This window comes from Ammodytes marinus (assembly GCF_949987685.1).
Source record: "Ammodytes marinus genome assembly, chromosome: 14".
Classification (NCBI taxonomy): domain Eukaryota; kingdom Metazoa; phylum Chordata; class Actinopteri; order Uranoscopiformes; family Ammodytidae; genus Ammodytes; species Ammodytes marinus.
The window spans coordinates 14299990-14327242 of record NC_137218.1 but is presented as its reverse complement, the minus strand read 5'-3'; the positions used below and the strand labels follow the sequence as shown (position 1 = coordinate 14327242).

The window sequence follows — 27253 nt, the reverse complement described above, 5'->3', positions numbered from 1 at the left end:
TCAATACTTTTTAAGTAGGCTATCTATAGGAACACTGTCAGCTCAAAGGCAAAAAATTAACTGCTGACTGAGACCCAATTAACCTCCTTCCCCCCTGCTCGCCGACTTCAGTTCTTCTATGCTAGAATATTAGGCTTACTGTCCCCATTTGCAGTGTGGTGATGTGATTAAAGACATCATCTCACACATATGCAACATAAGCACAGAGGTGTGAGGCCCTTAATCGTTTCGATTCATAGAGAGACCCTTTTATGACACACGTATAGCGATCAGGCAATAATGTCATCTTATAAAATGTGCTTCAATGGTGCACATTCCAAAACACAACATGTCAATTAAATCAGCATCAAATAGTTGACACACAGTACAACCTTTAGAATGTCTCACAGTGGTGCTAGTAGCCTACACAGAAAGTATTAGGCCTATCTAATGATTAAGTAACTGAAACAGTTGTAAAATAGGCCCTCACTGTGGCTCCGCCCACCATGGCCCAAACCGGAAGTTGAGCTGTTGTTGTCACACTGGAAGAAAATGGCTGCTGCTCCCACTTTTTTTCAATGAAGACACTGATATTTCTATTTCATTTCGTTTTCTCGCATCGGAGCCACAGTCGACCGCTATGCAACCTAGAAGGTAAGTCCATCCTGCTGGCTGAGATTGACATCGTTCTGTTGGTTTGTGTCTCGGACGACGTAACATCATTTAGCGTAGCTGGTAACTTACAGCTCGCCCACTAGTAACGGGCTAGCATGCTAACGTTAGCCGCGTTAGCCTCAACGGTCAGGCATCAGCGAGCTTGTTGCTATTGAGCGGCCACTTTCATGACTGGGCGCACGGTCACCAGAGTTCACTAACCCGAGCGGACCCGCTTTATCCACTCTGAGACGTGATGTGCGATTATATACTTTGCTGGCGCGTTTGAAATTGTGAGCCAAGGATGAAACAACTTGGATTAAACTCGCCAGTGTTCATATCTGTGTCATGTGTGTCATGCATGTTTTTGGAGTGGCAGCCAGACGATGTTGCATCGGCACTGTCTTAATAAGTCTGCAAGCCACTGCGAGTGTATGTGGGTTGTAGTTTGTATTTCTGTCATCTGCGTTTGTTTGGCTGTGCTGCGTTCAATGCCTCTGCTGTGTTGCTGTGCAGGGTGTGAATGGTCACTCTAGGAAGGTGACAGTGTGGGGCAGAAAGGACAGCATCGTCTACCGTCACTCGCCTTGCAGCTGGCGGTGGACCACAATGGTAAGTTGCATCTTTTTCAGGTCATGCATCTATATGTTCATTGACGTTCATATTGAAGTTTTATATTATAACATAGAAAGCATCCAACCAGAACCTCTCACTTAGATTTCCGTTTGTTTGATTATCTGTCTGTTTTTATTCTGTTCACATCATTGTAACTACTTTGTTTAATTTTACCCTCTTTATTCCCCAAAGCAACAAGTTTTGGAATATGCATTGGATCGAGCCGAGGTAAGAGCTGTTAATTCACTATTGTTTGTGTGAAGAAAAGTGTATAGTTCCTATTCACATGTATCCCTGTGCACCCATCACACACACTCTGCACGGTCCGTGTTAGTCAGGCAGCAGCATCGGTCCCATTATTCATTAACACAGTTTATCTATCTGTTATTCAGTACGTTGTTGAAAGTGCTCGACAGCGGCCAGCCAAAAGGAGAATCTCATCGGGCGGACGGAAGAGTTTGTATCAGAAGCTCTATGAGCTTTACATGGAGGAATGTGAGAAAGAGCCGGAGTTAAAGGTTTGTGTTGCGTGACTTGACTCTGGGTTATGAATAGGTATTATTATTATGGGCATAAATTAGAATCTTGTTCAACTCGATCTGTCGGGAATGAGTGGGGGAAATGTGATTTGTTTTGGGATGCAATACTATGTTGATAATGAGGTTTTCCGTGTTAAAAGTGTCATCAAAGCAAGCAAGTGTTCTTTTCTGACTCATGGTTTGATAAAGTTGAGTCAAATTTAGCTCCTGTTTTGTTTACCATTTATTAACTGCAATATATTATATTATATATTATATATATATATATATATTATTAACTAAAATTACCTAGATGTGTTTGTTATTTTTGAGGTAAGCATGTCAGTTTGGTAAATTAACCTATACTTTACCCAAATCATAAATTGTGAACAATGTAATGATCAACACTAAGAATATAGATTCCACGCCCATTAAACTCTTAAAGGTAATCATTTCTGCTTTAAATTAGTTTTATACAAAATATTAGAATATGCAAACATATTTGTGCATATGTTAACTTTTTTTAATCAAAACAAAAGCAGTCACTATAAAGTTTTTCTTTCAAAAAGTGGAGTATTAAGCAACTACTTAAAGCCTTTAGGTCAAGATTTGAGTAGAAAGCAACAATAAAATACTTTTCTCACACAGAGATGGTGTGGTTATGAAATTTGTTTCTAATGTGTTTTATTTGCATGTTGTCTTTCTGAAGAATTTGAGGCGAAATGTGAATCTACTAGAGAAGCTGGTGTCTCAGGAGTCCGTGTCATGTCTGGTGGTCAACTTGTACCCTGGGAACGAAGGCTACTCTCTTATGCTCAGGGGCAAGAATGGATCTGGTAAGAGAATCAGTTAAGCATCCGGTCCATCCAGCTGTGCTTTTCTGATCTTTGTTCCACAACCCACTTCCTCTGTAACATTTATGTTTGTGTTGCTTTTCTAGATTCTGAAACCATCCGTCTGCCATATGAAGAAGGAGAACTGCTGGAATACCTGGATGCCGAGGAGTTGCCTCCTATTCTGGTGGATCTGTTAGAGAAATCGCAGGTCTGTATGATGTGTACGAATCGACATAGGCATGTGCATCAATCATTTTGTAGGTTTTTGATATTATATCCATTGTATCAACAGTAATTCTATCCTCAAAATTATTTTAATATTGGTTTACAATTATGAGGTATGCTGCTCAAAGGCTGCAGACGTGTCCCATATTAATGTCGTACATGTATAAAGAAACCAGGGCCATGCAGGGTTTCTATTCTTTATGTCTTAGAATAGTTTGTTATTGTATCTTTTTTAGTAATGTCCCTTTTTCCTCTGTATGATCTGTTTGTTGACGTCCGCCATGTGCTATATATGCCTCAGGTCAACATCTTCCACTGTGGCTGTGTAATAGTAGAGGTGAGGGACTACAGGCAGTCTGGTAACACCAAGATGCCCACCTATCAGAGCAGACACATCCTGCTGCGGCCAACCATGCAGGTAAACCAAAACACTACATGGAAAACCTCGCTCACATACTGCAGGCACAGACAAACATTAATCCTATTGGAGCATGTGTGATTGTGTCCTGTCTTTATGCCCTTCAGACTCTAACCTGCGATGTCCATGCCATGACCAGTGACCACCACAAGTGGACACAGGTAGAGTGTCCTAAAACATTTTGTATTGTTTATTCTTGTATATGATTATTAGAAACTGTATTTTATTTTATGAAATTAAAATGATATTGAATGTTTTCTGTATTGTTTACATAAAGTAGGATGCATCCGCCTTGCCTTAGCTAATAAAAATGTAGCTTACCCATAATGGTATGCAATTCTCCCCTGAGTTTCATGAGTCATTGTTACATTAGCAAATTGCAAGGGTGTTTTCTGAAGCATCTGTTTTTTTCTTCTTTAGGATGACAAACTACAGCTGGAGAGTCAGTTGATTTTGGCCACAGCTGAACCTCTGTGCCTGGATCCCTCCATTTCTGTCACCTGCACAGCCAATCGCCTGCTTTACAACAAACAGAAAATGAACACCCGCTCCATGAAACGGTACTGAGTACACTGATGCACACTCTCCAGGGTTGGAGTCAGCTCACTTTTAAATTAATTCATGCGAGGAGAAAAAAAGCTAATTTATGAATTTCTTTAGGAAAGGGATAATGATGAAATGAAAAAGTGCTGATCATTTTAACACTCGTTGTTTGTTTTTTTGCATCATAGGTGTTTCAAGAGGCACTCTCGAGCTGCGCTGAACAGGCAACAGGAGCTGTCCCATCTGCCCATGCCACCACAGCTACGACTGTACGACTACCTACAGAGAAGGAAGGAGAGGAAGCCTGCTCCTGTCATAGACCTGAAGATCTCAAAGATCGGAAATGTAACCAGTAAAACTGATATAATAAGTGAAAACAAGCTGACGTTTCTGTTCAGCTTCTTGCCTGTGCATCCTGTCATCTTGCTCTCTCTCTCTCTAACTTGTTTTTGTTAATGTCTCTCTTTTTATCCCACTGCTGCTGTCACCACTTGCAGTGCGTTGACATGTGGAAGCAGAGCAACTGCCAACTAACTGTACCGAAGGAAATTGATGTAAGTAGCTCAGCGCTCCTCAATTACACTGTCACTTGAGCCAATGTCACTTTAAAACCCACTTAACTCATATAGGGCCAGTTTCACAGACATGGATTAAGCCTAGTCCTGGACTAAATGGAATTTTGAATGGAGATTGTCCATTGAAAGTACAATTTAGTCCAGAACTAGGCTTAATCCATGTCTGCGAAACCGGCCCATAGTCCTATAATGCAGAGCATTAATAAACCAGAGGGATTTGTTTGTGTGTTGTTCTAGGTGGAAAAGTACGCTGTGGTTGAGAAATCTCTACAGTTGGAGGACTCTCAGCCCACTACTGTGATCTGGCCTGCTGAGGTAAGTGTGACCGTAACACTCATGTTAATGATGGCTATATGCTCTTAGTAAGAAGTAGGGAGTTGTTACATGTAATTATGTGATGCTTAATAGGAAACTACTTTATTTAATAATTTTTTATCAAAATCAGTGGAACTATTCAGAATTGAATGCATGCTTCTGCTAAAAAACAAAGAAGCAGCATATTGGACTGCAGATAGACCAATATCGATATTATTTGCATGTTTGTTTTGTGACCTCAGCAAATGCATGTCTTGTAAACAGTCTTTCACTCAGTTGTTAATGTCCACTTTGTTTCCACAGGAAGTTATAGATGACTACACGTTTGAGTGTGAGGTGGGGGGCCAGGCCCAGAGGACCAAGGTGTCTATCTTCCAGTCCATGGGAGACCCACTAGTGTACGGGAAGATCTACTGCGCTAAAGAACCAAAAGCGGAGGAGAACAGCACAGACCTAAAGCTCATACATCCCTCGTAAGGAACACTGTGTGAGACCTATTCAGTGTTTGTGACCGAATTTGACACGCCACCTTGCATTCACTCTTCTCCGTCTCTTTTGTCTTGTTCCCAGCTTCCTCATAGGCTCAAAGATAGATGCAGACCGGTGAGTCACCATGCTTGCCTTTTTATTGATAATATAATCCTGTCAAATCAATTGTTTTGAGGGACATGCTGTTGGAGAGCAAAGTATTCATTTTGGTGTCATGTCTGTTTCATAGATTTCTAAATCAGTACAAAGGCGTGTATGAGAGAGACGTGAAGTGTCAGGTCAAGATGTCCCATAACTCAGGCACCGTGGCTCAGGGGCCTCCCTCCCCCAGCAAAGATGAGGTAAGTACTGCTTTGCCTGGATGGAATCTCACCATATCTAATTTTCTTTTAATGATGATTAAACAAAAATAAGATTTCCTTGGAAACAACTTATCAATTTAACTTTTTACAGTACAAATCATTGGATCTCTTTCACAAAAATTGCATGTTACTTAACTGTGTGAAAGTGCATTTTATTTTATCCTGGATTCATGAACATTTTCTCAAATTACTTTGTTTGCTCCGAACAAATTAAGAACCACTTCAAGACACGCATACACACAAAAAAAAGGCCTGGCTGCCATAGAAAATTTAAACATAGACATTTTAACTATATGCTTAGCATAATGACAGTAAAACAGTACTGCATTGGTCACATCTATTAAATAACCATGAAATTGATATCCGTTCATGCTCATCAATTATTGACAAAAGCATTTGGACGCAGATGTGAATGAATGAAGTCTGTTGTGATTTTGAAATATATTGAACCTAATGAGCACATGAGTTACGGATTGTCTGCTCTTGTAGTGTGCAATCAGCACTGGTGAGAATTTAACTTTTGTGTTGCACTGTGGCTAATGAAGTGTTTCACATGTCATCTGCAGGGCGATGGTATTTCTCCACTGGTCCAGACGTCTGTTTTGGGAAAAGGGGTGAAGCATCGGCCCCCTCCCATCAAACTGCCTTCAGGATCAGGCAGCAGCTCCTCAGGTAGAGATCTTCTCCTGTTGTTCTTTGGTGCTCTTTTCAACGCAGAAAAATAGTTTGAAATTTAAAAGAACCAAATTCGCTTCCTGTCTCTCTGTTTTTGGTGTTTTTGAAAAGTATTCTGGAAGTTGTAGAAAATCTTCAACTTAACTGGAGATGACAGGTTGGTAAATAAGGGGCTCAAACTATTTCTTAAATGGCTACAACAAACTACTGGACTTCATCAAACATCATAGCTTGATCAACTGTAGCAGCACAGACGTGTCTGAAGTGTATTTTTCCATTTTATGGCTAGCAAAAAGACTGGTGGGTGACTCCGAGGTGAGCTGTGTTACAGACTGACCTTGCAACACCCCATGTTATGCAGACTGCAATATACTTAGATAAGACTATGAACTATGATATTTCTTTTTTAAATATGATGTTATACAGTTATAAAGCATTTTTTCTAACGTGACAGGGTCGGTGTAAAATATTTCCTAACCAGGCCGGATCCAGATAGCAATACTCCCTGTGTTTATGAAAAGGGTGTAGAAAATATGCCAACGCCTCCTTTTTTTCCCCATCAGGTAATCCATATAGTTCACAAACCACCAGTGGTCTACTCAAGTGTCCTACGCCCCCTCCAGCCAAAAGCCAGTCTCTGAATAGGAAGCACTCCATTGAGCTGGGCCAGGTGGGCCTGCTGTCGCCTGCCTCCCTCTCCCCTATGGGCTCCACACAGAGTGAGTACAGCCAACGTTGACTAACTGCTTTGGCCGCTTGCATTTCACCAGCCAAAGTTATGACTTTGAGTTGTACCGGAACATATTGCATCAACCTCATGCCTCCTCTAAGTTTTCCAGATCTGAATTGTTTTTAGACAAATGATGAAAAATGAACTTGACAAGGGTTCCAGCAGGTCTTAGGAAATAGGGAAGAGTGCAGAGAAAGTGTAAAACTAGCAGGGCTTATTCAACAATTCCCAAGCTCATGGAATATTGCATCAATAATAATATAATAGAATGTGTTCTGATGTTCTTCTGACCAAAACCAGCTGCTTTTCAAATTGTCAACTTTTGACATAACAGGACCCTCCCAATTTTAACCTTTTCAGCTGTTATTCATGAAGATTAGATTCCATTTTTAGCTAAAAGCCAAACAAATGCAACCAGTGAATCGAGCACAGAATTGACAGAATGAGCGTTTGATAATGTTATGTTTAGCGCTTCCTTACAAAACTTTAATTTAAAAAAAAATGTATTGTTTTTTTTTTCTTTTGAGAACAAACAAGAAACACAAACGTAAACAATATTTCCACAACATCCAAAACACCCACCCCCCACCCTGGAGACTGGCGAGCACAGACAAACACGTACTACAATGTAGACATAAATGTACAGAGATAAAATATGTTAAGCTAGTGTTTCAGGCACGAAGTGGAAAGAAAGAAAGAAAGAAAAATAAAGGGGCCATTTAATACAGTACACATCCATATTAGCAGATGCACAGATAGTCCTCGAATGTCACTGTTTACAGTGTAGACATTGTTATAACAGTCCAGGAAAGGATGAAAAAAGTACCCCTCTCCTAGTACCTGTCTCCTAAACATTTATTTTTTTACCCCATTTCCCCCCCTTTAAGGATCGGGGACCCCTAAGCCATCGCCCACCAACACGCCGTGCTCCACCCCGCACCCTGCAGACTCCCTCTGTGCGCCTCTCTCTCTGACCACCACCCCTTCAGAGCCTCCCATGCTCCAGAACCAGTTACAGCAGCAGCAGCAGCCCGCCCTCATCGCGCCATTCGCCCAGCAGCAGCTGGCTCTGAGCCAAGCCCTGCCCGTCATGACCATTCCCCTGCCAACCATGGGCACCTCCATCACCACGGGAACCACCTCCTCGCAGGTCATGGCCAACCCGGCGGGACTCAATTTCATCAACGTGGTCGGCTCCGTCTGGTGAGATTTTAATAGATGGGAGTGGGACTCTGATAGAGGTGTAAACGGTACACAAAAGTCACGGTTCAGTACGTACCCTGGTTTTGAAGTCACGGTTCGTTTCAGTACGGTACGGTTCTTAGTTAAGAGTAAAAATGCAGCTTTTTCTGTATAAAAAAGAAAATATTGCTGCAAACAACCAAGGTCTCCGATAAATAAAATACTTTTCGAATTAAAGTGCAAGTGCCGTACCGCAATCAAAACAAGCCTGTACATATGGCATCTTTACGCCATCTTGACGTTATTCGCGCCATAATTACGCATTGCGGTTCGGTTTGGTACGGCCTGTAGTGTTACGGTTCGGTATGAATACGTGTATTGTTACACCCCTGGACTCTGATGATGCCACATTGTAACCTATTGTTCGCTGTTGCTTTTTTTATGACCGTCCTGCAATGTTTGTGTAGCAGTCCTCAGACCTTGATGGGCGGCTCCAACCCCATGCTGGGTCCAGGGCTTAACCTGAGCGGGATCCTGCCCCCTGGAGGCTTGATGCCTACCATGCAGTCTGCAGCACAGACTGGTAAGAGATTTCAATACCACGTCATCCTGTCATGTTATTGATTCATTATTTATGAGCATTTTGGAGCCGTGTTGTTTTTGTTGCATCCAACAAAGTGACATTTCCTTTAGCATAATAGTGAATTTCAGCTCCAGTGATGCTGACCCTGGCCTCACTGTAAAGAGATAAAGGAAGGACATATTTTTTTTCTGTACTGTTCTGTCTGGTGAATGTAACTCTGCTTTGTGTTTCAGGGAGTCCTTTTGGCCTGAACAGCACGGCTGGGTTGAGACCGCTGAACCTGCTGCAGGTATGACTCTGTGCCAGTTAGTGTGTAGTTGTCTGTTAACCCTGTGTTGTTGGATTGCTTTGTTAATTCTCCTGTAACACTTTCCCTCTCCCTCTCCTCTCTCCATCACCAATCCTTCCTCGATCCTCATTCCCCTACCATTTGTTTGTTGGTGTCTGTGTATGTGTTTGTGTCATTGTCATCGTCATCTCCAGATCCCCACCGGTCCTCTCATCTTCAACTCTCTGCAGCAGCAGCAGCTGTCTCAGTTCTCCCCACAGCAGAGTCAGTCGGCCACTTCCAGCCCTCTACAGCAGGGGGAGACGGTGAGACACAGTCACACATGCGCACACACACATACAGTCAATAGAACCATATTTATTATCTGATGATTCCTTAGTATCCAGTAGTTTGGACAGGAACAATGCTGTGTTGTGCTAAATTGTGCCAGATTTAAAGAAGAATCTAGAAGAAGAAAGAAGTGATTGATTTCATGACAATTGCTCAGATCTCCCAAGTCGTACAAGTTTGAACAAATCTGCATGGAATAATAAGCCTGGAAATCCAGACCTGCCGCTGGGCGCTGGCAACTAAGATTTGCGGCGCCTATTGGTCTGGACATTCTCCACTGAAGCTCATTTAATATGTCAAGAAATCCTGAGCTACCAATCAAATCATTCTTTCTGATATGGGCGGGCCAGAGCCCTATGTATGGTGCTCTGGGGCGGACGTAACCGGATGACAACAGTGCTGTGCATCATGCGCCGTCAAAGCCGTGATAGTAAACAGAGTTGGCTGTTGATATGTTATGTTAAGTAAGAGGAATGTTCTGTTTTTCTGACCACACCAAAAGTTTAATTTTACAGTTAACCCGCTGTTCGCTAAATGAACAGGGCTTAATATGTCACCTTGTTCATTGTTCTTATTGGTCGTAGTGCTATCCAATTGCGTGCAGTGGCATTTGAAATGCACGCGTAGGTGCCGCCCCTTGAGTTGGAAAGGTCTATTGATCGTGGCCAAACCCTCTATCGTTCTAGATATGGGTCTGGATTTCCAGGCTATGGAATAATGGGAGAATAGCTCAGAATCTAGCAGTGCTGAGGTGACACTGACATATTCAAGACAATTAGGTGGGAGAAGCTCTAAAAAAAATAAAAAATTAACTACAACTTTGTTCGTATCTCTTATTGTCTTTTTTAAAATATCTTCTTAAACATGTCAAAAACAGGAAATGTTAACGTGATAAACGCTTATTATTAGAAAAATCAATTGCTAATTTGCATAATGATTCCACTTCCTTATATTTAACTTATTTTTTTTCAGGGCGACCAGGATCAAAGTTTAGGAAACCAGCAAACAGCGGTCATCAACTTGGGAGTCGGAGGCTTTATGTCTCCACAGGCCGCAGGTATGACTCACAGACACAATGAAACCAACCTACAGTTCTCCAAAACAGTTTGTTCAGTCTCTTTACGTTTGACAAAACAAACTGACACCATCATGCCACTAACTAGCACTAATGTATTCATTTCTGTAATAACTTTACATAAGGACTCATAGTCTGTAACTTAACATCATCATTTTGCCATAGTGAGCCATTGTTCCATCTCAAGGGAGCATGTAACATCTGACATGAGAGACTCAACTCCCCCCTTCTTCTCTGCTACATTCTCTTTTTATTTTACCTCTGTTGTTTTTTACCCCATCCCTCCCCCACCCCTTTTTCTTTCCCTTTCACACTCATTCTGTCTTCTTTTCTTTACCTGTACTGCTCACCCTATTCATGCCCATAATCCAACCTAAAAATGTCCACGCACATGGTCATTTTGCACCCCCCCCCCCTATTTGCCTACTCTATCTTTCATTCCATCTCTTTCCTCATGTGTGGTTATGTGTCACACCATCTCGTCAATACCCCCCACCCCCCCACCACTTGTTTCTTGGGCCTATGTGCATTTTCTCTCTTCATACTTTACTCCATTCCTTCCTTCTCTTCCTCCTGCCTCATCCTTCCTTCCCCCTCCCTCCCCCCTCCTCCCTTAGTGCTGTCCCAGTTGGGCTGTGGGCTGGACGGGTCTGGGCCCCCGCTGCCTTCTCCAAGGCTTCAGCAGCAGCACCAGCCTCAGATCCAAGTAATGCAGCAACTTTAACATCCCACATACACATATTCATATTTCACTTGAGACTACATTCAACAGCCGACTTTCTCCATGCCTTTATTTAGCGGGCAGGTGTTTGTTGTGCTACACTATGAACTATGACAGGGAATTGGCTAAATCAACTTAATGCACTGCGTCTTGAAGTCAAGAATTTATGTATCTTTCTTTACACATTTTCACACAGTATGTGTCAGACCTAGGTAAAACTTTGAATTTCTAAAAGATAATTGTGTTCTAGTATAAAAGTATAAAATACATTTTGAAAATTTGAGAGCATTACCGTATTTGGATAACCAACCAAGACTAACAGATAATATTTTAGTCTGAATCTTAATTTAAATTCAGCTTTTTATATAACGTTTTTAAAAAATTAGTATATATTGTTTTGTTTTTTTACTTCAAATGAGTAGTTATAATTGATACTTTTACGAGTGTATAGTATACCCTATTTCCTTCAAAAGCTTTGTTGAAATTGTTTTTGTTTCTGTAGATCTACACCATTCACACCATATTGTGTTGCTTTTTTGGTTAATATGTTGTTTGACAAAAAATCACGGTTGCAGTACTCCCAGTACTCCCAACAAACACACACACGCAGCGCTTGCGGCACTTCCAATGACAGCAACTAACAGCGTATCGGAGCTGGGAGAGGCATGTTCTTCTTTACAAAGCATTAAGCGTCAGGAGCTTGAATGTTGTCATGGGGGTACATACTGTTGCAATGTTGCTGACTGCGCCGTTGGCAGATTAAAGATGATAGGCTTAAAGCATGAATGGTGGGGTCTTCAAAGAGTTTCTTTAGCCCAGTTGAAGTTGCTGACTTACTAAGCCCGGGTTGCTGAGCTGCATGTGTTTTTATTGCCAGGGTCACAGCAAATGATCTGTGTCTCCAAAACGCCACTGGTGCTGCTTGACTGTATCCTGCCTCACTCACCCAACAACCCCCTCCGTTCTGTCCCTCTTTCTCTTCTTTCTTCATCCTTCCCTCTGCAACCCATTAACCGCTCTTCTGTGTTTTTCTTCACACTCCTCCTGTATGTCGTACCTTTTAGCTCAGCTTCACTAACATATGCCACTGACTGATATCGATGGTGATGGAAGATAATATGATTTCATGTTTTGGTGAGAATGTCTGCAGAGAATGTTTTTTTTAACCATGCTTCAGATGCTTACACGTGCATTAGGTCCACTGATGTAAACAAAAAAATATGCATTATGTTGCTGGTTGTAACTAAAAATGCCCCTCTGATGTTTGTGTTTCTCGTCTTTCTTCCACATTGGACAGTTGCAATTCTTGCACCAAATGCAGCAGCAGCAAATGGCTATGGGAGCAGTGGCTCTTCAGGGGGGAGCGCCGCGGCAACATACCGCCAGCCAACCAAGAAGTAAAAGGAAGAGGAGCCTGCCACAGCCCCTCCCCAAGTCATGACAGACTTAAATCACACACACAAAAAAACACCTCTCCCCCCGGCTACACAAGGACGTGAATGATCCATACTGTGCTCTTTGTCTGCTTCACTGTGGAGACTGCAGACAAACAAAAAAAACTTTTTTTGTCCTTTGTGTGTCTTTTTCTAGCTGACAAATTTGTATGTAATGGTTGTCAGAGGTTTTGGAGAAAACCAAAACTGTGTCCACCATAGAGAATGGTTTTTAGAACAGGGAGCCCTACACTTAAAAAGAACCCTAGTGATATTTTTTTTAGACAAAACTGAAAGATATGGTTCTCGTAGGTAGCGGGGCTTTTCAAAATAAGACGTCGCCCCCATCAGGAAGACTTTTTCTCTATGGACTGAGAGGATCATGAATGCACATTCTCCAGAAGATTCCTCCTGAGCCTGCCCTGATCTTCCTGCCTCTGCTTGGTTGACCCCCTGGTAGAAACTGCCCTTTAAGCACGGATCCCAGCCGAGCGTTATCGACACCAAATCCTCCATAATAACCATTACATGTGAAAATGCAAATCTGATCTCGGAGCAGTGCCCGGGGGCAGCTCTCTACCTCTCAGTCTGTTGGGAAGTCTTTCTTCTGTTCAGCCAATCTCGGCACAGGGCTCAGGCGGGGACGACTCAAGATCAACATGCAAGACGGTGTACCTGCTTTTGTACAGCACATTTTGAAAAAAAAAAGAAAAAGGTGTTCCCTTTTTTTAATGAGTTCAGGAGCCATGAGAGTATTCTTACGAGACACCAACTGTGTGAGTGTGTGTGCGTGAGTGTGTATGTGAGCGATTGAGAAATTTCTGGACACTGAGAAATAATTTTTTAAGCAGTCTTTGTCAGCGGTTTTATTGTTATTAAAAAAAAAGAATATATATTGACAGTGGAAAATACAGCTTTTAGATACAAAAAAAGCATTGTCTAAGGCTCTTTTATTTTGCCATCTTCACACTATGTATGACTTTGTCGATGAGTTTCCGGATCTCCCTCTGTCGCGCTGTTGCCCTGGTGATACACTCCTGCAGTTTCTCTCCCGAAAGTGACGTCCCACCTGGGCAAGAGGGAAAGATTGTTAGCAAGGATGTGTTTGTCAGTTGCACAGTTGTAACAAGAGAGTCTTCATTCTTCTATTAAAAGGTGCACTACGCATTATCAAGGAAGGAGGAGTTGTTTATATTTGCAGAGCCTGCAGGTAGTTTACAACACATACTTATTCTTAAGAATTCAATAATTGTATCATAAATCAAAATAAAATTATTTTGTGGTACCTGGAACCAAATATTGAGACTACAATATGTTTGGAAAGAAAACAGTTGGCCCTGCGGCAGTAAACAACAACAATGAACCAGTAACTTAAAGGCCTACTTCACCGGTTTCAATATGAAGGTGTATTGAATTTTGAGATCCTATGTAGTATAAATGTGCGAAAAAAATTGAAATCGGTTCATCCTAGCCTGAGAAAATACTACATAGGATCTCAGAATTCAATACACCTTCATATTCAAACCGGTGAAGTAGGCCTTTAAGGTAGCTGTCCCACTTCAAAAAGGTGTTCTAGGGAACACATTTTTCTGTGATCAAAGTTTGTTCATTCAGTTATGAGAATAATTAGACATTTAATTTTAATTTTCTTTAAACCATCCAAAGCTACGTAGTGCACCTTTTTAAGAGGACCTGACACCAGATAAGTACAGGTATACACTCACCGGCCACTTTATTAAGTACAGCGGTTCATTTTCTTGTTAACACATACAGTATAACTAATCAGCCAATCACATGTCAGCAACTCAATGCATTCAGGCATGTAGACCTGGACGTGACAACTTATTGAGGTTGAAACCGAGCAACAGAATGGGGAAGAAAGAGGTTTTAAGTGACTTTGAACATGGCAATGTTGAGGGTGCCAGGAGGGCTGGTATGAGTATTTCAGAAACTGTTGATCTACTGGGATTTTCACTCTAAACCATCTCTAGGGTTTACAGAGAATGGTCCGAAAAAGAAAAAATATCCAGTGAGCGGCATTTGTGTGGACGTAAAATGCCTTGTTGAAATCAGAGGTCAGTGGAGGATGGGCATACAGGTTCGAGATGATAGAAAGGCAACAATAACTCAAATAACCACTCGTTACAACCAGGGTATGCAGAATACCATCTCTGAACGCAAAACACAACCAAACTTGAAGCAGATGGGCTACAGCTACAGAAGACCCCACCGGGTGCCACTCCTGTCAGCTAAAAACAGGAAAATGAGGCTACAATTCTCACAGGATCACCAATATTGGAAAAAAGAAGATTGAAAAATCATGCCTGGTCTGATGAGTCTCGATTTCAGTTGCGACATTCAGATGGCAGGTTCAGAATTTGGCGTAAACAACATGAAAGTATGGATCCATCCTGCCGTGCACCAGCAACCATGCCATGTTCAAAGTCACCTAAACCCCCTTTCTGATGCTCGGTTTGACTTCAGTACATTGTCTTGACCACGTCTAAATGCATTAAATTGCTGCCATGTGATTGGCTGATTAGCTTTTTGTTTTCATAAGCCATTGAACAGGTGTACCTAATAAAGTGGCCGGTGAGTGTATAAGTATGCTATGATGCTTTTGACAATATGGACTTCCTATTGAGCATGAAGAAATTGAATTTACAGAGTATAAGCTACACATTACAGACTGTGTTTCTGACCTGGTTTGTGTACAGCGCAGAGCCGATCTTCCTCATCTGTCACTACAGTGAGCTGGGCGGTGGACAGGCACTCCTCCTCAGCAGTGGGGTCTACGATCAGTATGGAACTACAAGGAGAGCACAATGGGTTACACAAGACGCACATCATCACGCTTTAAAATGCATATTTATGTTTCAGTTTTTATCCTAGACAAAGACATACAAAGATTGACTTACTCATCGAAGATGCAAAACGATGCCCCTACTGGATGCTTGTGAATATTTAGACCACGTCTCTTTTCTAGATTCACCTCTGGTGCGCCTGTGTCTGTGTTGATGGTAACCTCCGGGAGTTGTGCTTTAGGGAGAGGGGGAAATTGTGGCTTTAGTGTTCTAATAGAGCAGCTTAGAAAACAGAGAAAAAAAAAGTTCACTCAAAGTCAGAGGCAGAATAGTGAGGTGCATCAGCCTGAGTATATTCTGAAACAATACTGCAATAAATATAATAGGAATGACAGTCACAGATTACGGATTAAGGAGAAATACCTATAATAGCAGTGAAACGCTTAAAAACACATACTGTTCCTCAGGGCAGCCAGCAGGGCAATGATACAAGCATCCAGCACGTTCCCGTCGTAGTCCAGACACATCAAGTCACAGTAGAGCACCCAGCAGAGCTACAGTCACAATCAGCAGGATCAGGACCAATGGCATAAACATTTACAACAATCACAGTTTAACAGCACTGGTGTGTTATTGTGGTTTTACCTTTCCTTTGTCAATGCACAGGTCCTCTGTTTTTATGACTTCAGAGCTGCAAAAACCATTTAAAAAAATCAAAAAGTGTGTTAAGCACAGACCTGGTGGTGCTGTAAAATGAATACATGTGAATTTATAGTTGAAAGTTAGCGATTCTGGAGAATGTTTGTTACAAAATAACTTTTGGTCAAAATCAGTGAATACCTCCTCATGATGTGTTAACTGTCCATAATGTGCACTGCAAACAATCTGGTACAAAAAGCCAAGGCTCTGTAATCAGGCATGTTACTAGCTACGGTGGGGCCCTTTGTTTACATACCCCTTGTTTACAAAGGCTGTGTATTAACACTGGATTATTTTTGGCGTACAGTATGCGGATCGTGAGGAGACATCGTCACTGAATTTGACATCAAGTGATTTTGTCAACAAATTCTCCAGAATCGATGATTCCGCCTTTATGTCTTGGCACACCTCTCGATTACATCAGCGATGAACTGACTGGCAGCCTGCGCCTGTTCTCCAGGTGGGCCGGGCCGAAACCGAGAGGAACACAGAGGCGGCAGGTCCACGTTGGGCACTAACAGGGATGGAGAGAGGGTACTACAGTCAGTGTTTGATTGCTCGCCTATTAGGATCCCCATTAGCTGCACTAACAATGTATAAATGGGAACACAGCACACCTCCACATTCTTTAGACATTGACTTAACAAATATAAATGACATGTTAATCCATAAAATACACATTCATTCAATCAATCAAATTCGATACAGCAAGATTAAAACAAATAAACTGAAAATAAATAGCACTCCTGCTAGCAGATTCTCCCTCAACAGATTAAATTCCCTTCATATATTCCTATTATAAAACAGCATGTTGGCTTGATTCTTCCTGGTTTTTGAAACTGACATGTTATGAATTGGTAAATCATATTCTCCAGTAGAGGCACAGCATGTACAAATGCCAGAAAGTCAGTTTTAAGATTTTCACATCTGCTCAAAACTTTGACCTGTACACCTGACAAAACTACCAAACCATTTCTTAAAAGAAAAACTGACAATCTGGCCGTGAAATTTAAATATGTAAAATTAAAAGCTGCAAACGAGGGGGGGGGGGGGGTGATAATAACAAATCCATATCTACCTGTTGAGCATTTTCTTATAATACGAACATTTGAAACATTCATATTGTTCTTACCAATGTATCCTTTCTTCGGTTCCTCCCCCATAGGGTTAGCCAGCTCCTGGGGATGAGTAAACACAAGACATCAGTTAACATTTGTTTAAATATATAGTCCACCAGGTTCATTTAAAATGAGGTTTTTAACTGTTGTATTACCGCTTTGATCCCACAGATGACCGTAGTGTTGCCCACCTTCACCAGGGCCGAACCATCTGCTGTGGATATGGAGCCTGAACAGAGCAGACAGACAGTAGATATGATCCCATGTGCAGTGTGGACTGAAAATGACTGAATTGATACATCATTTCTACTGTGTATAAGAGTTTGGAGCTGGGTCTCTCACCTATGTTTAGTGTTGTAGCTCTGAACTCTGACAGCTCCCGTCCATCAGGTCGACAGTTTTCTTTCTGTAAAGTGTCAATGTAACAGGAATAAAAATGCAGACAACGGCATGGTAGATACATGGGACATCAAAACCAGTCACTCAGCAGAACAAGCAATATGTCAACAATGGGCTGAATATATGTTTTCATCACTGACCAGAAAACTCCGGTGGTACTCCAAAGGCTCAGCAGTCCTGGAAGTTTACAAGGAGGAAGAGGTACAGTATGTAACTTTGAAATGTCAATAATGGTGTTCAGATCAACAAAAAGAGGACAGTGAGAAATTCTTCATTTAGTTGCTGCTTCAATCGTGTAATAGCTTACTATTGAAAAATCAGATATACGTAAACTGTATTAACTTGAGACAGGACATAAACTGTGCTGAACAAAATGGGATGTTACAGGGTTGCCACGCGCATGCTTTATTTTTCCTAAAAGCAGTCCAATATCAGATCTAATCTGTCGCTAGCGATCAATTAAATTAATAGCTAAAATTGCATTATATAAAGTATTTTTGCTCCAGTCTTATGAATCTTACTTGAAACCGGCCGCCATGATGTTTTGATTAACCACGTGGGTTCGGTGTGTACTACGGAAGCTGATAAGAGGAAGCACGGCAGGGATGAAATGCGATTTGGATTTTATAAGAAATTCAAACGGATGTTGATTTATTCAACAAGAAAAACATTAGGTATCTTTTTTTTTAATTGACGTAAAAACCTTTCTTGATATCCAAATTGCTTGGCTATACATTCTGAGACAACGTTTGTATTTCAGTACCTGCACAAAAACATATGATGCAATGCTATCAGGGTTTAAAAGGATGCTTTCTATTGAAGTGGGTTATGCATTGGAAATGCTCTCTTGAATCTTCGATTAAAGGAATGAGATGGCTTAATCCTTTTATGAAATATAATGATATTGGTGGGAAAAGATGCATGTTCTCCCCTGGTTCTCCCTTATTATCCTTCACAGGCGCGGCTGGCCCATAGAGGGCGCTGGGGCGCCGCCCCCCTCCTCCGACCCCAAAAAAAATAAAATTATTATTTTTTTATTAATTTGAGGCAACTAAACTATTTAATTTTACTTAAGAATGCACACTGAATTTATATTATGGCACTGTATTTACATTTCATGGCGAAATTCAAGCTCGAAACTGACTAATTTGACTTCTACGGGCGCCAGTTCACGGCGCCCCAAACCCTCGTTCACTCAGAGTGGCCCTATCAATTTTTATTACCATTCAGTTTTAACGGAGGGTTTGGGGCGCTAGGCATTGGCGCCCTGTAACTGGTTACCTGGCAACAAAAACAACAACATTCGGATCTACTACCGGTTGCTCGCGGAGTCGCGTGCAGTGTTGCCAACTTAGTGATTTTGTCGCTATATTTAGTGACTTTTCTACCCCCCTGGCGACTTTTTTTTCAAAACAGCGACAAGCGACTAATCTAGCTTTGTTCTGGTGTTATTTGGGACTTTTTCGCCAAGGCAAGTATCACTTTTCACTGTTCTCAACGAGCAGCGAGAGACTCCCCGGCCCCTCCCCGTCACAGAGCACTGATAGGCGGCGGCCCGGTCCTTGCGCACCAGTCCCTCTCAGCTGCGGTCAGAGCATGAGACACACACCTCTCTGCTCATGTTCCGTTAGCATCCCTATTAGCAGTTGTAGTAGCAGCTTCCCCCCCCCCCCCCTCCCTCTTCTACAGTCTATGAGTAGTGCAACTCAAAATATTATGCAGTGCTTTTTTAAACTTTGAGCATGTATGATATGATTACTGCTAGACTTACCATTATCACGTTGTTTATGCGATTGTCACGTTCATAACACACTAGAACCTCACCTATTGCCTAAGTTTGCATCATGCTTTTAGTGTGCATATTGTATATAGTTCTCTGCAAACCTATGTTGGCATCCTGCCTTTAGTGTGCATATTGTATATATATATATAGTTCTCTGCAAACCTATGGTGGTGTGACGCACACAAGACATATGGTCACAATTTGTGTTTATGTATTAATTTTATCAGTGATCATAATCACTTGTTTCCCAGCACTTGCTGATGATTTAAATTTCAACTTTTATTATCTCTTATTCAGTCTTTGAAGGCTTGTACTTCTGGGTGTGATACCGATTAACGCCAGAGAGAGAGAGAGAGAGAGAGAGAATGTTAACTTGTGTATAATTCTCAATTGTTATTTGCACTTTTAATCTTGCTGAATTCTACAAGGCAAATAAATTAAGTTAAAACCTAGTTCCCCTGCCCCATTTGTCTTTGTAAGGACATTTTCTATTTTGTCTTTATTATTTTGTCAGAATGCACCAGAATGCTTAATTTGTATGTGAAAATCACCAAAAAATCTTCTGGGGGAGGATCCCCCCAGACCACCCTACATGGTTTTGGTTTATAAAATTTCAGCCCCACCTAAAAGAAAATTCACCAGCCGCCACTGATCCTTCATGGTTGGAATGGCTTTAGTTTGTACCATAGCTTTGTACATGACAATTAAGTTGTTACAAATAATATATCAGGAAAAAAAATCTTAATGACATAACTTTTATTATTATTATTATTATTATTATTATTATTATTATTATTATTATTATTATTATTATTATTATTATTATTATTATTATCTTTCTCTGAACAGAATAGTTATCTGTAAGCTGCCTTGGTTACCTATAAACAAATAAATACACTAAAATCCAGAGGTGAAAAGTGATTCACAAAATACCATACCAAAGGTGCAGTGACTCGTGGAAAACATAATGAAACATTAAATAGAAATTGTACTCAGAAAATAAATTAAAAAACAAAATGCAAAATAGCATTTCATAACAAAAAAAAGAGGGGGAAAAAGACGGAGGAGGAGATTTTTAATTATTATTACGCATTGATTATTAGTGAATATTCCCACTCCTGTCCACTAGGCGGCGGTGTGTGCGTCACTGTAGTCTGCTCGGCGTTCGCTTGCCTCGTACTGATGATGTGTCGAGAAAGAGCTGTCACTTCCGCGTCTCCGTTGTGTTCACCTGTGATTGGAAGTGGAGTTCACTGAGCTGCCCACAGTGAAATGGAAATACAAGGGGCCCCTATTTAACGCACACACCTTTTAAACAATCGCGTACACTCGTATTTTCTTTGTTTATTGCTGTAAGTGTCAGAGCCGGCAACAAAAAGCGAAGCAAAGCAAGAAAAAAGTCAGCTAGCTCTGTAGCTAGTCTCTTTGACTCTTGCCTTACAGTGGCTGCAGGTAAACTTATGGAAAATGGATTTCCTCTGTGAAATAGTCCAGGCCTTGGTCGCATTGGCAGTTCTAGCAGTGATTGTGGTGAGTAGTTTTAATACCAAGCTAATATTGTGTCGGCAAAGAGCCACAAGAGAGCTGTGTTGTTACTGTTTTTTTAACCAAGTGGTGTTTGTAATGGTATGTATAGCAAAAGTTGTCCAAATGTATTTCCCCATTGTTGCATCCACTCATTGACAGTAACAGTGACAGTGTGGATTTCCTTGTGTACTACTACAATGCTTAAAAATAAACAAATAAAAACTAAATATACATACATACATATTCAGTAAAACACATGACATGAACATGCAGTGGCAAATAATAATAATAATTGAAGTAAAACTTGTCTGTAAAAACAAACAGGTTTTTACCATACAGTCTCTGGTTCCTACTCCTCTGTTTAAATGTTGTTTTAAAGCACCTCTTACCTAAGCAGCCAAGAATAACAAGATATTCCTCATATTTCATCTCATCATATTTCTCCCCTTTTCTCAGGTGCTCATAATGGCACATGTCACTGCCGGGAAGGTGAAGCTGACGCGTCACGAGAAGGAGAAATACTTCCCCACAGCGACAGGAGACAAAGAGCTTTTCCCCAGCCTGCATGATCCCCATAGCAGGGAGCTGTCTGTGGTGGTGCCGGCCTACAATGAGGAGCTCCGAAGTGAGTAAGGAGCGAGGGGGGACAGACACTCTGGTTTCTGTCAGGAATTTCCGCACTCTAACTTTTGCAGCAAATAATTTGTATTCGTTGGTTCCCCCTTCACTTTTTATCTTTGCCCAAGTGCGGGCACAAATGACTGACAAGTATGTTGAAAAGTAACATTGACCCAGCTGAATTATCTTAGTGATTGCATTGCAGGGGACATTTAGAGTACATATTATATACAAATCTACAGGGTACATTACTAGTGTGTATTTAAATGGCTTGATATCTGTTTACTGCTTCATTAAGCCTCAATCTTAAAGCCAATGAACGCACACTTTACTCTGTGTTGTATTACGTTTAATGGACGTTCGTGCAGCAAGTGCAACAAGTAAAATCGGCCACTAAAAGGAATCAGTTTGCGATGCTGGACGGTACAGTTTAATTCCCATAATCCTGTTCTTTCAGGCTTCGTATAACTGTGCACCTCCACTGGGTTGATGGTGCTAATATGTGTGTGTGTGTGTGTGTGTGTGTGTGTGTGTGTGTGTGTGTGTGTGTGTGTGTGTGTGTGTGTGTGTGTGTGTGTGTGTGTGTGTGTGTGTGTGTGTGTGTGTGTGTGTGTGTGTGTGTGTGTGTGTGTGTGTGTGTGTGTGTGTGTGTGTGTGTGTGTGTGTGTGTGTGTGTGTGTGTGTGTGTGTGTGTGTGTGTGTGTGTGTGTGTGTGCGTGACTGTTTGTCATTACAGTGCCTGTGATGATGGAAGAAGCAATGGAGTACTTGGAAAACAGACAGGTAAAATGCCCCAAGGCCTCACGGCGTAGGCTGTGTGAAATTCAATCTCAATTCTAACTTTATTGTAGTTGAGGGAAAAGACTAAATTAAAAGAGAATTGAAGAGGTTTAAATCACAGATCTACAAAGAGAAGCCGTTTTATCATCCTCATGAAATCATGTGCAGTTCAGTTATATGGACAGTAGGTGGCAGCATTCGACTTCAAAAGGGCCTGTATGTTGTGAAACCAGTTCCTCTTCATGTTTGTTCCTCATTGCAGAAACAGCACCCCTCATTCACCTACGAGGTCATTGTGGTGGACGATGGCAGCAAAGACAAAACCACAGAGGTGAGCATTTTGATTTTTTTTTTGTTGAGGAATATGTTCCAGCTACTTTAACTTACTTAACTAAACACTTCAAAGTGATACCAATAGAGTTCTTGTTGTGATGTCCCTGCCAGGTTGCTATGGGCTACACGAGGAAGTACGGTGCAGATAAAGTGCGGGTCCTGACGCTGGTGGAGAACAGAGGGAAAGGAGGAGCTGTGCGGATGGTGAGACCGTAGATGTCAAACTACAGTGTGTGTGTAAATGCAACGGGAAAAAAAACTGTGTGGAGCTGACTTTGTGTTGATTTTTTTTTTGCTTAAAGGGGACTCTGAGCTCCAGAGGGAAAGTCATTCTGATGGCTGATGCTGACGGTGCCACAAAGTTTTCCGACCTCAACAAAGTGGAGGCCGGACTCAATGGCCTGGACTCTAAACCGGTACGCCACATTCCGCTGTTGTTGATGTTGTGTCTACCATACGTCTATTACTAGAAAGTGGATATAGTATGTGTGGTCATCCCTTAAGAAATGTCTGTCTGTAAATTTAGGAGGACATGGCAATTGCCTGCGGTTCCAGATCTCACCTGGAGAAAGACTCTGTAGCTGAGGTAATTTGTCTGTTTGACCGCTTGGGAGTCCAGATTGTTGTCAACTCTGTCATTCATCCTACAATTATGTGACCACTGTTGTGTCTCTGCACACAGCGATCTATGTTTCGTACCTTCCTCATGTATGGCTTTCACTTCCTGGTGTGGTTCTTCTGTGTGAGGGGGATCAGTGACACACAGTGCGGCTTCAAGCTTTTCACACGCCAGGCTGCACTCAAGACCTTCTCTTCTCTCCACGTAGAGCGATGGTAAGGACTCGCATCCACCATACGCACTGTATTACTTTAACAGCTGTCATGTACCTATTACTATTAGAATAGTGCCTGTTGAGTTGTTCATGCCGGATCTTTGGTAAACGATAGGATTATTAACAATAGATCTGGAATATTTTGCAGTCCTTAAGTGGTTTGAAATTGCGTAACCATGAACATTTGTTACCAGCATCACAGGGCCTTCTTAATGAATACGTCTAATTAGACCTCTAGTAAAATTGAAGCTATGATTGGAATGCTATGATGTCACCAAACTATTTGGACAAATAGGAATGCATCCATTATAGGTTGTCCCGCCCTGACGGGTGCAACAGAACCATGAACAAAACTAGCAGAGAGTTAATGAAGATGTCTTAGAGTAGAACACACTTTTTTTATTATTATATTATTATTGTTAATGTAATCTAAACAAATGCAGCAGCACAAGAACTTTGTCTTTATAAAATACAGTCTTGAAATACGCTAAATAAATAGGATTGCCTTGATGTTGACTTAACATTTGGCAACATTTTGATTTAAAGGTTCAGTAAGCGGAATGGTCAGTTTAGCTAACTTCCTGTCAGTGACTGCAGTTCACAGTCCCCTCCCTCTTCCCCACGTCACCACATTAATGCACTGCAGTCTTCAAGCAGCGAGTTATCTAGCATCATCTCAGATCCGAATGTGTGATAAAACATGATTAAAAACCATCAAAACAGACATTGGGAAGGATTTTTACCTGCTCCGCCATTGTAGGCGCATACACACATTCACTCATCTGGGGTGCCGGTTTGTAGCGTTCTCTCTCTTCTGATTGGTTATCAGTAGTGGGATCCCCGAAAAGTTTATTTGACCATTACATGCAGAGTGGGTGACTGAGAGATCAGCTTTATAAAATGCGGACACTATAAGTGATCACTGTTTGAATGAAGAGCGATTTAACATGTATATTAACATAAATAAATCGTTTTTTAAGTGTAACTGTTCATTTTTCTTCTCACAGGGCTTTTGATGTGGAGCTCCTGTATATCGCACAGCGTTTAAAAATCCCAATAGCAGAGGTTGCAGTCAACTGGACTGAAATAGAAGGTAAGTTCTTCATTGGACATGTAGCCCCCCACCCCCCAATGGGCCACCTGTTACTTATCTGTTGTTATCATGTGGTGTCTATATGTAGTTAGAAATATCTCTGAATGTGTTTTCAAGTCTGTGATTCTTATGTTTTTTTTTTTCAAATTCCTTCTAATTATTCCTGATTCTTATTGTACCATATTGTTTATATTGAAGGTGTTGATTGTGTTTTTGACTATGACGTATTTGTGAGTCTTGCCTTATTTGCGACGCTTCACATCATTTATAAAACCTTTTTTCCAAACTTACCTGAGGCTACTATTCGTCTTATAATAGTATCACTTGAGAATAAAAAGCCTGTGCGTTTGCCTTGCCAGGATCCAAGCTTGTCCCGGTTTGGAGCTGGCTGCAGATGGGACGAGACCTGGTCTTCATTCGCCTGCGCTACATCACCGGAGCCTGGAAGCTGCAGGAGCCACAGAAGACTGACTAGCCAATGAGATGAGCCCTGGTTTTTATAGAGACAGCCTATGATAGGGCCATCAAACCTTTGGAATGAGGTGGGATTAACAACGTGTGTCCATCATTGACTGTCATCAACAACAAAGAGCAAAGTACAGTATATGGCATCCTTTTCCCCTTCCAGACAGTCATCGGATGAGAAGGAATGACACAGTTGGGAGTTCTTCACGATCCTGCCTTCTTTTTTTTATTATTATTTGTGTTGTGGCTTGTGATGGCCACTGTTACACGGACATTTCTGTTTCCCACGGCCAACAGAATGTCTTGTCTGTATGACTGATCCGTGTACTAAGTTACTTACTGCCTGGTAATGTTTATTGTGTGGCCAATCAGCTGTAAGAGAGAGAGAGAGACCTGATCTGAGAATTTGTGAATCATGATTCTGACAGGCAGAATGAATGTTATATGAGCTATTCAAAAGGGAGGGATTGTATTTTGGAGGAAACAGGGCTGTGGGTGGATGGGCTGGGAGAGTTGGATGACCTGAACCAAAATAAAAATAAATATCAATGATATATGAATTTGTAATAATTTTTAACTAACTAACTCCAGCTGCATTCATTTTGACTGCTTTGACAAAATGACAAAACGCTAAACATTTGACTATAGTAAGCTATGTCCACAGAAGTCCATTTTTTAGAGGGGGGTTAATAAATAGTATGTATTTTTACATGCAAAAAAAACAAAAATATTCAATCAAGAAAATATTTTTATTTTAATTATTAATATATAGTCACACTAATTTGGCTGCCCTTTGAGACTTGGAGAGCCCAGGAGCAACAACAGCAAAGCAGCGTCATTGTGGAAAAGACCTGAGGATGATAATGATTGTCTGAGTAAATTAAGTTCCTCCATGGTTCTGTTTTCTCATGAAAGCCTGCAGGTCTGGGGATCGGAGAAGTACTTTGAGAATCGCGCTGGTGCGGATGTCTCAACGGGGCCTCTCTCTGAGCCCCGGGGAGCGCATCCTGTTTGTGCCCTGTCTGCCTGCCTGTCTGTCTCTGTCCTCTGCCACCACACACCAGACACGGAGCCGATGAATCATTATCGGGCTGCTCTTTTTATCTATTTTCCTGTCTCAGCTCTTATAGAGAAAAGATGATGAGTAAAAGACATAAATGAGGGAGGTATTTCATTCTGGTCTTTCTTCTGTTTTATATAAAAAGGTGTAACTGTAGGCTATACACTCAGAGTGCACATTTATTGCGGGGTGGACGATGACACCAAATTGAAATAGCATAAATAAGTCTTTACTATTTGTCTGTTTTCTTGTTATGTTCTTTTTTTCAAAGCTTGAACAAACGGTTCGTTCATACTGTTCTTGGTTTTACTCTGGTATCTCCTCGCGAACTTCCCCAGGGGTCCCCGGACCAGACTTTGGAAACCACTGCCTTTGATTAAACCGCCACGGCACCGCACCTATTTGTGGCACACCTCCACTTTATATCGGTGGTGCATTCTGATGATGATGATGCACCTGGTGGTTTGAAGAAGAAAAAAACATTATGAGGTTAGTGCCAAGATCCCAAGAGTGGTTTCACTTGGTGTTGGGAGTATTGTTACGTTCCGCAGCAGTTGCTGTAAACTGAAAATGTCAAACTTGTAGACTCACTGTCGCCAGTCGGGCTTGCGTCATTAGCTGGACTAGTCACCGCACTCCCAATGAAGGATCGTGTCCATCCGCAATGAGAAAAACCTCTGCACGGTCGCAACGGCAGATGAATGTCTGATTGAGGGACACGAAGCTGGATTTCACAAAACGGTTCACTTTGCAGTGGATAGTCCATCCTCCCGGGGAACTTTTACTGATGCTTTTTTTAAGGTCCTACAGGTGCGCCATGTTGTGCACATTCGTTCTAATGGCAAAAACACATAGGCTAGTTAATAGCAGGTTTCACAAGGTCCCAATAAATGTATAACTTCTCGGATTGTAGACAACTTTAAACACAGATATAAATAGATTCAACCTGCTGAAAATGAAAACAATAATTATAGCCATAACAAATTAAATGGGTGCATGTCACTTCCATCATCATTGCACTAGAGTAGGCCACCGTAATCTCTATTAAGCAATAAAAAATATGACTTAACTAACCATTAATTAAAAGAAGAATGGGGTGGAGGATACAGGTATAACACCTATTCTAAAACGTAATAAATAAACCATAGCATATAGGCCTACAGCACAGGCACAATCCATTCATTAGAATGATGT

The 27253-nt window shown here is 41.4% G+C and overlaps 3 protein-coding genes across 3 annotated transcripts; 2 read left to right on the top strand and 1 right to left on the bottom strand.

The window, feature by feature from the left end:
* The first annotated feature begins 524 nt into the window (after positions 1 to 524).
* supt20 (SPT20 homolog, SAGA complex component) lies at positions 525 to 12557 on the top strand. The gene is made up of 24 exons (XM_080041189.1): positions 525 to 633; positions 1150 to 1245; positions 1441 to 1476; positions 1641 to 1766; positions 2476 to 2602; positions 2707 to 2810; positions 3129 to 3245; positions 3353 to 3406; positions 3666 to 3805; positions 3977 to 4133; positions 4286 to 4342; positions 4601 to 4678; positions 4982 to 5151; positions 5249 to 5281; positions 5397 to 5508; positions 6096 to 6201; positions 6768 to 6923; positions 7822 to 8137; positions 8584 to 8699; positions 8933 to 8988; positions 9183 to 9293; positions 10291 to 10375; positions 11011 to 11099; positions 12412 to 12557. The coding sequence occupies exons 2-24, from the start codon at positions 1243 to 1245 to the stop codon at positions 12553 to 12555; spliced, it is 2493 nt and encodes an 830-aa protein (XP_079897315.1). The 5' UTR covers positions 525 to 633; positions 1150 to 1242; the 3' UTR covers positions 12556 to 12557.
* A 912-nt stretch (positions 12558 to 13469) lies between these two features.
* exosc8 (exosome component 8) lies at positions 13470 to 18123 on the bottom strand. Its single transcript, XM_080041190.1, has 11 exons — positions 18089 to 18123; positions 17708 to 17744; positions 17511 to 17574; positions 17324 to 17397; positions 17183 to 17228; positions 16459 to 16564; positions 15997 to 16042; positions 15809 to 15905; positions 15466 to 15586; positions 15250 to 15356; positions 13470 to 13616 (listed from the first exon to the last, which is right to left on the bottom strand). The coding sequence occupies exons 1-11, from the start codon at positions 18103 to 18105 to the stop codon at positions 13498 to 13500; spliced, it is 834 nt and encodes a 277-aa protein (XP_079897316.1). The 5' UTR covers positions 18106 to 18123; the 3' UTR covers positions 13470 to 13497.
* A 2458-nt stretch (positions 18124 to 20581) lies between these two features.
* alg5 (ALG5 dolichyl-phosphate beta-glucosyltransferase) lies at positions 20582 to 25521 on the top strand. Its single transcript, XM_080041157.1, has 10 exons — positions 20582 to 20880; positions 21334 to 21502; positions 22232 to 22278; positions 22538 to 22606; positions 22720 to 22812; positions 22911 to 23024; positions 23135 to 23194; positions 23291 to 23442; positions 24449 to 24534; positions 24894 to 25521. The coding sequence occupies exons 1-10, from the start codon at positions 20818 to 20820 to the stop codon at positions 25007 to 25009; spliced, it is 969 nt and encodes a 322-aa protein (XP_079897283.1). The 5' UTR covers positions 20582 to 20817; the 3' UTR covers positions 25010 to 25521.
* Positions 25522 to 27253: the final 1732 nt, after the last annotated feature.

Coding starts and splice junctions, on each gene's coding strand:
- supt20 (XM_080041189.1), top strand. Junction 2,603..2,706: donor CAGGGGCAAGAATGGATCTG/GTAAGAGAATCA, acceptor TTGCTTTTCTAG/ATTCTGAAACCATCCGTCTG. Junction 3,246..3,352: donor TGCTGCGGCCAACCATGCAG/GTAAACCAAAAC, acceptor TATGCCCTTCAG/ACTCTAACCTGCGATGTCCA.
- exosc8 (XM_080041190.1), bottom strand. Junction 16,565..17,182: donor ACCGAAGAAAGGATACATTG/GTAAGAACAATA, acceptor CATCCCTGTTAG/TGCCCAACGTGGACCTGCCG. Junction 15,357..15,465: donor TCGTTTTGCATCTTCGATGA/GTAAGTCAATCT, acceptor CTCTCCTTGTAG/TTCCATACTGATCGTAGACC.
- alg5 (XM_080041157.1), top strand. CDS start 20,818: ATGGATTTCCTCTGTGAAATAGTCCAGGCCTTGGTCGCATTGGCAGTT. Junction 22,813..22,910: donor AAGGAGGAGCTGTGCGGATG/GTGAGACCGTAG, acceptor TTTTGCTTAAAG/GGGACTCTGAGCTCCAGAGG. Junction 24,535..24,893: donor CAACTGGACTGAAATAGAAG/GTAAGTTCTTCA, acceptor TTGCCTTGCCAG/GATCCAAGCTTGTCCCGGTT.